Source organism: Clupea harengus, chromosome 9 (genome assembly GCF_900700415.2).
Source record: "Clupea harengus chromosome 9, Ch_v2.0.2, whole genome shotgun sequence".
In the NCBI taxonomy this organism is placed as follows: domain Eukaryota; kingdom Metazoa; phylum Chordata; class Actinopteri; order Clupeiformes; family Clupeidae; genus Clupea; species Clupea harengus.
In genome coordinates this window covers 21986047-21998546 of record NC_045160.1, presented here as the reverse complement: position 1 = coordinate 21998546, position 12500 = coordinate 21986047, and the positions used below count along the sequence as shown (strand labels likewise).

The 12500-nt window shown below is 47.2% G+C and overlaps 1 protein-coding gene across 4 annotated transcripts in view; it reads left to right on the top strand.

Moving 5' to 3' along the window:
* Positions 1–12500, top strand: part of tfdp2 (transcription factor Dp-2) — a 51459-nt gene that overhangs the window by 21863 nt on the left and 17096 nt on the right. For all 4 annotated transcript variants that reach the window (XM_031573841.2, XM_031573840.2, XM_031573842.2 and 1 more), the window contains one exon: positions 6091–6179. In XM_031573841.2, the coding sequence (XP_031429701.1) occupies positions 6091–6179 (89 nt within the window). The remainder of the gene's footprint in view (positions 1–6090; positions 6180–12500) is intronic.

The window sequence follows — 12500 nt, the reverse complement described above, 5'->3', positions numbered from 1 at the left end:
ATCGCGATATGATCGAAAGCGATTATCTAACCGCAACGTTTGCGATTAAAAAACGTGGTCTAAAAAAAAAAAAAATTTTTTTTTTTAAAGTTTTTTTTTTTTTAAGATGGTACATTTTGCACACAGTGTTTAAAAAGTGCATGCCTAGTGTTTATACTTAAAATGACTTTTTTTAAATTACTTAAATGCACAGTGGCAAAGCCACCGATTTGTTGTTCTTGTTTCTGTAATGAGCAGAAATGTAAAATGTGGGAAAGAATATTTTACACTAAATGTATCTAATATTGTGTTGGTCATATTTAAATCATTCATTACGTTTTGTTGGGGAAAAAAAGAGGATAAAAAAAAAAATCGCATATTAAATCGCAATCGCAATATTTTGGTAAAAAATCGCAATTAGATTATTTTCCCAAATCGTTCAGCCCTAATACATACTTGTGTTTATAATGGTGGTGTGTATATGTGTGTGTGTGTGTGTGTGTGTGTGTGTGTGTGTGTGTGTGTGTGTGTGAGTGAGATGGTAGTGTTTACATATGTGTGTGTGTATAATGTTGGTGTATGTGTGTGTGTGTTTGGCTGTAATGATGGTTTATATGTTTGCATGGTCGTGTGTGTGTGTGGCTGTGTGTGTGTGTGTGTGTGTGTGAGTGAGATGGTAGTGTTTACATATGTGTTGGTGTATGTGTGTGTGTGTTTGGCTGTAATGATGGTTTATATGTTTGCATGGTCGTGTGTGTGTGTGTGTGTGTGTGTGTGTGTGTGTGTGTGTGTGTGTGTGTGTGTGTGTGTGTGTGTGTGTGTGTGTGTGTGTGTGTGTGTGTGTGTGTGTGTGTGTGTATGTATGTCCGTACTCCATCTGCAGTAAGTCACTAGCCTCCACTCTAGTGTTGTGATGCGGCGCGCGGTGTGTCACTGGCTAGGCTTTGTCGTACGCAACAACCTCATAGATCATTCTTCCATTCTACTGAAACGGCCAGAGGTCGATGTAGGCCACGGGCGTGAAGGGGAAAAAAAATCACTATTTATCACACTCTTGTCTTTACACTACAGAAATGTCACATAGGCCCATTATGGCTGTGGGGATGTGACCTGATAATTGGGCCCCATTTTGTGTGTGTGTGTGTGTGTGTGTGTGTGTGTGTGTGTGTATGTATAGTAGGGGATTGGTTCCTGTGTGTGTGTGCATATGTGTTTTGGTGTGTGTGTGTGAGTATGTGTTTTGGTGTGTGTGTGTGAGTATGTCCGCGCGCGCGTGCGTGCGTGCGTGCGTGCGTGTGTGTGCGTGCGTGAGTGAGTGTGAGTATGTCCGCGTGAGTGTGTGTGTGGCGATGCGGCCGCTCAGCTGTATTCTAATGAAGCAGGGCTCATTGTTGCGGTGTGAAGGGGCTGCATTCCTGTGCCGAGGGGCCTCTGAGCTCAGGCCTGCTGGAGGACGACACACTCCTCTCACACCCCAAACACACACACACACACACACACACACACACACACACCTCTCTCACACCCCAGACACACACACACACACACACACACACACACACACACACACACACACACACACACACACACACACACACACACACACACACACACTGTCATCCATACAGACACAGACACACACACACACACAAACACACACTGTCATCCATACAGACACACTCACACACACACACGCACACACACCCCAAAATCACACACCCACAAACTTCTGCATCACAGCCCTCCCATCTGCTCCTCTCCTAATGCTTGTCTCCTGCTCCTCCACTTGGCAGGCCCTCTGAGAGGAGGCTCAGTCAGAAACCACAGCGGCTACACTATCAATAGCTGTGTGTGTGTGTGTGTGTGTGTGTGTGTGTGTGTGTGTGTGTGTGTGTGTGCGGCGACACTATCAATAGCAGTGTTTGCACAGCTCGGGGTTATTGAGACGGCCTCAGATTCTAGCAAGAGTAATCTCACAACATCGAGGGCTCAACCTAAATCAAACCATCAATAAACTACGGTCTTCACTTACTGGGACCTCAGGTATGGTCCGTGCCATAATGTTATCAGATCTTAAAAGCCAAACAGGCACAGTGTTCTTGTAAACAGAACTGCATGCAGAGACATCCCACCAATGGGAGAGAATGGAGTGGTCAAGCTTCTTATTTTGGTGGAGTGTCACACACCATTGCCATTGCAGCATGAAACAAATAGTTTTCAGTTGCATTGAAACAGTGTTAAATATATGTTTGTGAACATACACACAAAGTGTGTGTGTGTGTGTTGTGAGTGCACTCACTTCGTGTTAAATGTGAGTTCTGCACGAGTTGGGCTGTTTATGTGTTGATGCACAAGGCTGAAAACGTTTCATTGTTTGTGTTGGCCGAAAGTCAGTGCGCAGTTTACAACACAAACACCAGCGACCCTCAGACTACCCAGAATACCCCTGGCTCCTGGTCTGCTATGTGTGTAGCTGGAGCCCAGTCTTCCTCCTCCATAACTACATCCTCCTCTTCTCCTCCGGCACTCCCAGCCCCTGCTAATGAGACCCAGCAACCCCTCTAACAAGACAACCCCCCTAACCACCCCCTTTTCCTTCCCCAGAGCCAATCTGCCCCCCCTTCCCCACTTATCTGCCCCAACTCCAGTGCAGTCCCAGTTAACATGCTTCCCCACTTATCTGCCCCGACTCCAGTGCAGTCCCAGTTAACAGGCCTCAGGCAGACTGTGACTGCCCAGGTAAAAGCTGGTTCTTGGCCAGAATTGGATCTGGTTTTGGGGAGCGTTTCCCGAAAGCGTGTTCGAGCGGCAGCCATCATTTAAATGATCGAGAGACCGCCGTTTTACTCTCCAATACTCTTAATAAGCATTTTAATGATCGAGAGACCGCCGTTTTACTCTCCAATACTTTAATAATTATTTTAATGATTGAGAGACTACTGTTTTACTCTCTAATACTCTAATAAGCATGGTAGTTACACAAACGATGGCACATCGTGATTCACACGTTCTGAGAAAGATGATATTGAGGTTGGGATCTGTGTTCTAAAGGCGAACCCGACTAACACATCCTCTGTCCCTTTGAGTTGCATGCTGCTCAAGGTTTCTTTCCTGTTAAAAGGGGATTTTCCCCTTGCCTGTCGTCATGAGCTCACCCATGGGTGATTTCATTCTTCTGTCTTTGTCTGCAAAGTCCCCCGAGCTGGTGTGTTACTGGTGCTATAGGACTTAAAAAGTGAAAGTGAAAGTGAATCGAACTGGTTATGGTCTGTGTAAGAGTGTATTAGCATAGACTATTCTGAGTAGGGGACAGATGTTATACTAGACCCAGCATGGACAGTCTTACCTGCCGAGGGCCGCTGGGGCTGCAGGTTTCGTGATTCAGCCAATGGGGAGCACCCCAGACACAGCTAATCAATCACCTGAAGTCTTGTTTAATTTAGTAGTCTCGTTTATTTATTGTGTGAAATCAGATGTAGTGCTGCAAAGAGATGTGGATGATGCTCTCACAGACATAACTAATCAATCATCGGCTGTCTACAATCACTTAATGGATTAGGTTGAGATTGGGTGTGCCTGTACCGGATTAGTAAGGGAAGGGTGGCTGCATCCTTTGGGGCTGTGTGTCCAAATAGCGTTTGGAAGCGCTGACAGGTCGCACAACACCAGCGCTTTTCGGGAAGAGTTCAGAGATTGTCAATCTCAGCCGCTCTGAGCCATCGCACAGAAGAAGGAGGGGGAGGGGGGGGGGGGGGGGGCAGCAGAGAGACGCTGGGCGCAACACTACTTCCCTACGCGGCCACATGCGCTCGCTCTTCATTGGGAACAACTGAAGAAAGCCCTGCTGCTCAGAAACAAGTGGTGTATGGACACTCAGCCTGTGTGTGTGACACTGCGCAGACACATCTACCATCTAACCATCTAACGTCTGACTAGCTAGGAAGGGAAGAAAACCCAGCCTGTGTGTGTGTGTGTGTGTGTGTGTGTGTGTGCGTGTGCGTGTGCGTGTGCGTGTGCGTGTGCATGCGCGTGTGTGCTACTGCATGGAATTGAAGTCTAAACACAAGTGGTGTGTGCGTGTGTGCGTACGTGCACGACGCAGTTCATCCCTGACTCAGACGTGTGATGCTGTATCACTGATGCAGTCCTTGACCTTGAGTTGGTGCCCTCCCTCCCTCCCTGTCAGTGCTCTAGTGTTTGGGGGTTCAGTCCAGATCGCCCCGATGCCATTGAGGGTCTCAGGTTACGCACTTGCCCCCAGCAGTAGACAATGGATGACTTATAGTGACAGTTAAGTTTGTGTGTGTTTGAGTCTGTTTGAATGCGTGTGTGGAAGCACAGTCTAAACCCACGCAAGTGAATTCATTTTGAGTGTGTCTGAGTGAGTGAGTGAGTGTGTGTGTGTGTGCACATCTGCATGGAATTAAAGTCTAAACACAAGTGAAAGTCCTGATCTGTGTGTGTGTGTGTGTGTGTGTGTGTGTGTGTTGCACAGTTGTCTCGTTGCCTGCCTCTCAGGGACAGTGGGCTGAGTGTTCTACTTCTGCGTGCGTACGCGTCCATCAGGAGTACATTTGCATAGCACCCCCCACCCCACCCAACTTGAACCCGGCGTGGTTTGCATACCCGCCGCCCCCCCTCCTGAGGAAATGAATTCTAGGAGCCACCCCTCACACCATCGCCCCCCTCCCCACCCGCTGCACCCCACCCCCCGGCCCTGCGACAGGCCTCCTTTGTAGCAGCCATAATGCCCCATAATGCACGCAGCATCCTTGAATTAGAGTCGCATTGTGTAACGTGCGTTACCCAGCCCTCAGCACATGCGGGGCAGAAGCTCTACTGGTGTGTTCTGCACTGTAATACCATACTACAACCATATCATACCATACTACAACCACATCATACCATACTACAACCACATCATACCATACTACAACCCCCATCATGCCATACTACAACCACATCATACCATACTACAACCATATCATGCCATACTACAACCCCATCATACCATACTACAACCCCATCATACCATACTACAACCATATCATGCCATACTACAACCATATCATACCATACTACAACCATATCATACCATACTACAACCCCATCATGCCATACTACAACCATATCATACCATACTACAACCCCATCATGCCATACTACAACCATATCATACCATGTTAATGCTAAAATACGTAAAATGTACACGGTTTTTAATGGGGCGGGGGGGGTTGTAGTTCAAGGGACTTGATTCATTGCCCCAATTAGCTGTTTTTAAAGATGCTGTCAGGATTGCATTGAAGCTGTGGTTGATGGCTTTGCTCTCGCCTTTGAGATGTTCTTGAGGGGAACTTGTCTCTGTTGTGATGTTAGGTGAGGTTATGTCACTCTTATCCAGTGGAACTGGAGTGCATGCTGCATGTCGTGCCCCTCTTTACTGCAATCGTGATTTCTGGTTGGTTGAGGAAGCACTACTCCTGGTGGTCAAAGACTGGCAGGAGAGCGTGGTTTTGCCGATCTGGTTCTTGGTTCTTTTGGTTCTTAAAGAAGGTGATGAGCAGCATTAGGTTAGTCCAGTCCAAAGGACCAGTGTCTGTGCCTTCCCTGGACTGATACAGGGGCTCTGCATGACGGGGAATGACCCAGGGGTTTGATCGCTGCCATTGGCAATGGGTTTTGTGCTTCTAAGTCACATCTTTCATATCATTCTGCAAGTAATTGGTTCACGTTTCGTGACAATAGACTTGTCATGTAAGCAGCACATACCTACGAGTGACCAACCCTCATTGTACCCCCAAGTACATCTTATAACACTGTGTGTGTTTGGAGGCTTAAAGACACATTTCAAGTGGGGCCAGTTGTATGAAATACCCTAAAATGGAGCTACTGAGATACTAAAATGGAGATGGATGTTGTTAGAGACTTGCTCCAAGCCTGCGCCGTTTGCCAGGGTCCCCTCAGGGCCTCCTGCTAGTTTGTGGTGTCATCATCATAAAATGGAGGCTCTGAGTCTGCAGGCTCGTGAGTTTGGTGGGGAGGTTGGGGTGACTGTTTCCACTCTGAGAAAGTAAGTGTGTGTGTCTGTGTGTGTGTGTGTGTTTTTTGCAGGCAACATTTCCCTGATAACGCAATCCAGCTACAGTCCCGCCACCAAGATTACTCTGGGAGCTGTGAACTCCAATGTGGGGACCCCAATGGTGAGTAGACTTGCCGCCTCAGTTAGTTTCTCTCTTTCCATCGTTCTTTCTCTCTTTCCATCCTCATTTGCTCTTTCCGTTTCTTTAGCTTTCCTCTCATTTCTGTTCTGTTCTGCTTTCATTTGTTCTTGGGTTCAACATTTTAAAAAGAAAATGACATCACAAGGAAAAGAGATTTTGAAGCCTTACACATTGTTTAAACTAATAAACATAAAAAAAACAAATGACCACTACACAACATTTTTGTAGATAGAGCGTAGATAGCGGCATTACAGTCGATTTAAAGACAATCTGGTGAAGGAACAGAGGAAATCAGATGTGAATGAAAGAGCTGAGTGCTGAGGTCCCAGAGAGGGGGGTCTAGTAGGCTGCTTTTGATTGGTCCACAGTAAGTAGAGAGAGGGCTGTCCTGTAGAAACTTTTTGATTGGTCCACAGTAAGTAGAGAGAGGGCTGTCCTGTAGAAACTTTTTGATTGGTCCACAGTAAGTAGAGAGAGGGGTGTCCTGTAGAAACTTTTTGATTGGTCCACAGTAAGTAGAGAGTCTAGTAGACATCTTTAGATTGGCCCACAGTAAGAAGAGAGAGAGAGAATATCACAGTTCCACCATCAATCTGCGATTTGAAAAACACTTTTAAAAACGAATAAAAGAATCATGTCATATTACAGTGACATAACAGATCTGTTCCTAAAGCTGAGCGCTTTTATAAGCTTTTAAGTCTTGAGTTTTGCCCCTTTAGAAACACAGAGTAGAATGCGATGATTTAATCTCTACAAAGAATCTCTTAATTTAGTTTTGTGAAGGCCTGAGGCAAGCGTAGGTGCACACGGTCTTTGCAGCTGAGCAGGAAGCTGTGGACCTTTGGAAACATAAGACCTTTGAGCGGCAGTCACTCCGCCAGTGAGGAGTCTTGGCAGACCCGGTTTTAAAAACCGAAAGGAGGCATTCCAGTGTGGAGCGCTTGATTAACCGGTGTCACAGCTGGATCATTCAGGCCAAGGCTAGAGGAGGCTAGAGGCCCACGCAGTAGTGAAATATTAACCTGTTTTATTACTCATAAAAGCCAAAAGCAAAAGCAAAACTGTGAGCTTATCAGTCGGCGGCGCGTGGATGATGGACGCAGAGAGGGGGTTTGAGTGCTTTGTGGCCGGTGAAGGTAATAAAAAAAGGCAAATTGAGGGTGGGGGTGGGGGGGCAGGATGTTGCACTTCCCAGGTATAGTGTGAGAGAGTTCTAAGGTTATGTGTGTGCAAGAGTATGGTTGGAAATTGATGCATTTTAAAATGCACACTTGCACAGCACAACATTCCCAGCTGTATTGCCAAAACACACGAGTTCCCATGTTGGCCCGCTTCTATCAGTGCCAACTTAGCTGTCTGTGGCCAAAAGACACTCGTTCCCATGTTGGCAAGCCTTTATCAGTGCCAACTTAGCTGTCTAGGTTATCTGCTAGGTTCTTGCATGCCTTTTGAAGTAGTTAGCTAGCTAGTTTTAGACCAAAACTCCCCATGGCTTTAAAACTACCAATGTTTTGGGCGCCTTGCTCATACAAACATTTAAAACAGGAGCTGTGAACTTTTGAGATAAGAATGCGTCCACTTTGTGTCTGTTTGTACAGTTCAAACTCAGTCACTATGTAAAGGTTAGTAACAGTAAAAGTAAAAAACAAAAAGTAAAAGTAGAGACAAAAACACACAAGCGATTATGTCCATACTTTGATCACTGCAAATTATACATTGAGGGATATTGTGTGTATGTGTAAAAGTCCCGTAATGTCATTTTTTGGAAATAAAGGTAAAAAAGAAGAGTCTTTTCAGCTGTTATTTAAGGGGGCAGTTTCCCCTGTTTAAGGGACAAATTATGTATTTTTTCCCCCCTTAAATAGATTCCTGCACAGATTCATTTTCTTTGAATTTCCCCACTGAAAAATCTGTATTATTTTTAAGGTTGTGTAATTTCTGGTTGTCTTTTGCACTGATCAGCACTAGACGTGCTGTATAACCCCCAAGCACACTGGCCTTTGTCTCCTCCAATCAGTTCCAATCTTCAGGAACACACACACAAATGAAATGTTGAAACACACATCAAATCTATCTCTATATCTGATCTCCATATAACAGTCAGGTCATGTTGTGTTTATGCTGGTGATAAGTGGCCTCCACCCTCCTCTCCACACCCAGCTGTCTGAGGGCAGCCTCCACCCTCCTCTCCACACCCAGCTGTCTGAGGGCAGCCTGCCCTGCACTCCACTCCACTCCAGTCCGCTTGCATGCTAACGAGCTAAGCCTGCCCCTTACCCCATGCTAACTGCTCCTTACCCCATGCTAACTGCTCCTTACCCCATGCTAACTGCATGCTTAGAGTCACACCGTCCGCTTAAATAGAACCACCTTACATTTCATGTGTGATGAGAATTACGTGGTGATAAGTATGTGGAAATGTTATTAAAATTTAGTTATTAATAATTAGTAGTTCATTTTAATGCGTTACCTCTGAGCCTGTACCATGTAATGTGCTATTTGTTGATACAAAGGGCGCTAATGTCATTGATGGGCAACGAGTAAAGTCTGTCACGCATGAACTAAAGCATGGCGTGTGGGAGCATTGCACTGACCCAGCCATGCTTGCGCTTAGGATCTTGTTCATGGTTTTAAAGTTATTAAATTCGCTTCAGGTCACGCGCTGCAGACTTTGCTTGTTGCTTTGCTCTTAGCCATTTGCCTGTGAGAGACATTTAGGCCCATAGTAGTACAGTAGGCATCTTTGGATGTAGGATAACCTCAGGGATTGCAGAAGGGATCTGTTGTAGTTGCCATTGTAGTCAGTAGGGGGCGATCACACACCAAGCTTGCTCTCACTGTGATGAGCCTTGAGGATGCAGTTTTCATGTATGCACACAAGCGCGCTCTCTCTGTCTCTTCTCCCTCTCTCACACACACGCACACGCACACGCACGCGCACCCGCACGCGCACGCGCACACACACATACATAAATAGTTAATCACAGCATTTGGCTGGGTTGTGTGCCTTTGGTTGTGGCACATGATTAGGTACTCCAGGGAGAGGAGCGGTGGAGAGGAAGGAGAGCGCTCTTGAGAGAGGAAGTAAACAGCACCATTGTTACGCCCCTCTGCACCTCGCTGGCCTTGCCGAGGCAGTGCCACAGCCCTTGGGTGGTGCATGGGCAGAATTAGCTTGATGGTCCACACCTGAGAAAGGTTTCTATAAAAAAAAGTCTTATTTTTGAAGAGGGGACAGGCTAGAAGACAAGGAGAGGGAAGGGGGGGGGGGGGCGGGGTAGAGTTTGAGAGGGGAGGGTAGAAGGAGAGGAGAGAGAGAGAGGCGGAGAGAGGGGAGAGAGAGAAAAGAGGAGAGAGGTGGAGAGAGGAGAGGGAGCTCCTCTTTAGCCCTGTTAAAGGAGCCGATTGAGAACACAGGGCCTGCTGTGTGGTCCTTAATGAGCTCGTTAAGGGGCTGGGCGGTGCAGGCACTCATTAAGCCCCTAGCCCACCACCACTACACACACACACACACATACGCACACATTTATATACAAACACACACATACATACACACACACACCTTACACACACACACCTTACACACACACTCACACACACTCACAGAGAGAGACACACACTCACAGTAGCTTGTTAGAGGCACTGCGTGACTGAAGACTTGGCAGTCGGTGGCTCTCCTCTCCTCCTAGAGATCCCCTCCATCAGGCCTGTCATAAGGGATGGCCTGGACCAGCACACATCCCTGCTGAACCCACTGAGAAACACTTAGAGCAGATAGAGAGAAAGAGGAGAGAGAGAGAGAGGAGAGGTCACGAGGGAGAAAAGGTCAGGAACGAGAGAGGGAGGAGAAGAGGACCGAATTGAGAGAGGGGGAGGAGGAGAGGATGGCAGGGAGGTGGGGAAGGGAGGGTGGTGTGATTGATGAGTGTTGTGGGAGAGGATGTCCTTGGTGAGCGCCTCAGTGTGACTCTGGGGGAGGGATGGAGAGAGAGAGAGATGATTTAGATGAACGTGTGAAGAGTTAGAGAGAGAGAGAGAGAGAGGCTGCATAATATTCTACCACTCCTGTTATCCTTTAGGTCTTCTGACTGTGTTTGTGTGTGTGTGTGTGTGTGATATGTAACTCTGTGTGTGTGATATGAAACTGTGTGTGTGTGTGTGTGTGTGTGTGTGTGTGTGTGTGTGTGTGTGTGTGTGTGTGTGTGTGAGTGTGTGTGAGAGATATGTAAGTGTGTGTGTGTGTGTGTGTGTGTGTGTGTGTGTGTGTGTGTGTGTGTGTGTGTGTGTGTGTGTGTGTGTGTGTGTGTGTGTGTGTGTGTGTGTGATATGTGACACTGTGTGTGTTTGTATCCATGTGTTCCTGCTCTTGCTCCCCTCCCTTGCTGCTGCTGCTGCTCTGTGTGTGGTGGTGGCAGATGGGAGGCGGGCACCAGAGTGGCACAGAGAGTTCACTCTGCACCCTCATGCCCCCTGGCACCACCGGGCTGCCAGGACCCGCACCACTTCCGCTCAGCGGCGGGGGGAAGGGGTGGAAGTACGGGCATGGCTCTTACACACACTTCTATAGTGCTTCTGCTCTCTGCACTTGTAGAGAGAACACACTTCAGCTCGTTCATTTTACCACAGAACCTCCCTACCCTCCACACCTATAGGGGGGGCACTTACCTAAGACACACATACATACACAGAGTTATGATTGAACAGTCTTTAGTTCACTCATTCCCACTCCACACCTATAGGGGGGGCACTTACCTAAGACACACATACATACACAGAGTTATGATTGAACAGTCTTCAGTTCACTCATTCCCACTCCACACCTATGGGGGGCGCAGACAGGCAGAAATACACGGGCCTAAAAAAGGAAAACCAAGTGAAAATTAAATTAGTAATGAAGATGTCTTTGACGTAAACGGCTTTTACGTAGAATGCATCCTCTGTAACGTAATGGACATATGAGGGTGTGAGGATCCGTTCATCGGGTAGCCATCTTGTCCCATCTCCTCCTGTCTTGTCTGGTCTTGTTGGATGGTTCATTTTTGTTTGCTTGGCATACCAGTGGGCCGTGTGTGTGTGTGTGTGTGTGTGTGTGTGTGTGTGTGTGTGTGTGTGTGTGTGTGTGTGTGTGTGTGTGTGTGTGTGTGTGTGTGTGTGTGTGTGTGTGTGTGTGTGTGTGTGTGTGTGTGTGTGTGTGTGTGCGCGCGCGCGGGACTGTGGGGCCCCACTGTTAATCACCCAGATGCATCTCTTCAGTTGAGCACCTGTCTCAGCCTGTCACCTCAGCTGCACACCATTTGCATAAGAAGTCTTATCAAGGAAAGGGACTTCTGGTCGGTTAGGCCTCTCCGTGTGTATCTGTGTGTATGTTTGCATTGCTGGCGTGTGTGTGTGTCGAGTGGTTGTCTGTGTGTGTGCGTCCGTGCGAGTGCTTGATTTGTGGTCTGTGTGTGTTTGAGTCTTTGACCTGTTGTGTGCGTGTGTGTGAATTGGCATGCTTTTATATACAAACGTGTGCGTGTTTACATGTGTGAGTGTTTGCATAGCTGTGCGTGTGTGTGCGCATACTCGTGGGAGTGTGTGAGTGTGTTTGCCAAAAGATCCCCAATCTGACATATTGATCAGTGACACCTGCCCCGGGACAATTCATCTTCTAATGTCCTGCTAACAAGCCCTATCCTCACAATCCTCACTCTTTCTGTCAATCTGTCTCTCTATCTGTCCGTTTCTCTCTATCTGTCTGTTTCTCTCTATCTGTCCGTTTCTCTCTATCTGTCCGTTTCTCTCTCTCCGTCTCCCTCTATCACTTACTGTATGACTCTCAGAGTGTGACTCTAGCTCTGTAATGTAATAAAAGTGTCAGCTGATAAAACCCAGCATTCTAATTGTTTATGCTCCCATGAAGCCGTGGGGGAACCACATTCCCTCAGAGACAGGAAACGGCAAGATAGATGATATATACCCACCGCTGTGGCAGATAGATGATACATACCCACCGCTGTGCCAGATAGATGATACATAGCCAACGCTGTGGCATTTAACCGTCTATTGATCGCCTGCTTTCGGCCCCTGCTCCTCCATTGATTGAGTATTGTTTTGGCGGCCTGAAGTTTATATTTGGTGGACGTGTTGTAGGAAAGACTACTGAAAAATTCGATTCTCTCCCTCTAAGCCCTTTCTCTGTGTCGCTTCTCCCTCCCTCTCTCTCTCTCTCTCTCTCACTCTCTCACTGTTCATCCTTCTCTTATCCTCGTCTCTTTCCTGCACGCTCCACTCTCCATCCCTGTTCGTGGCCCTCTCCCT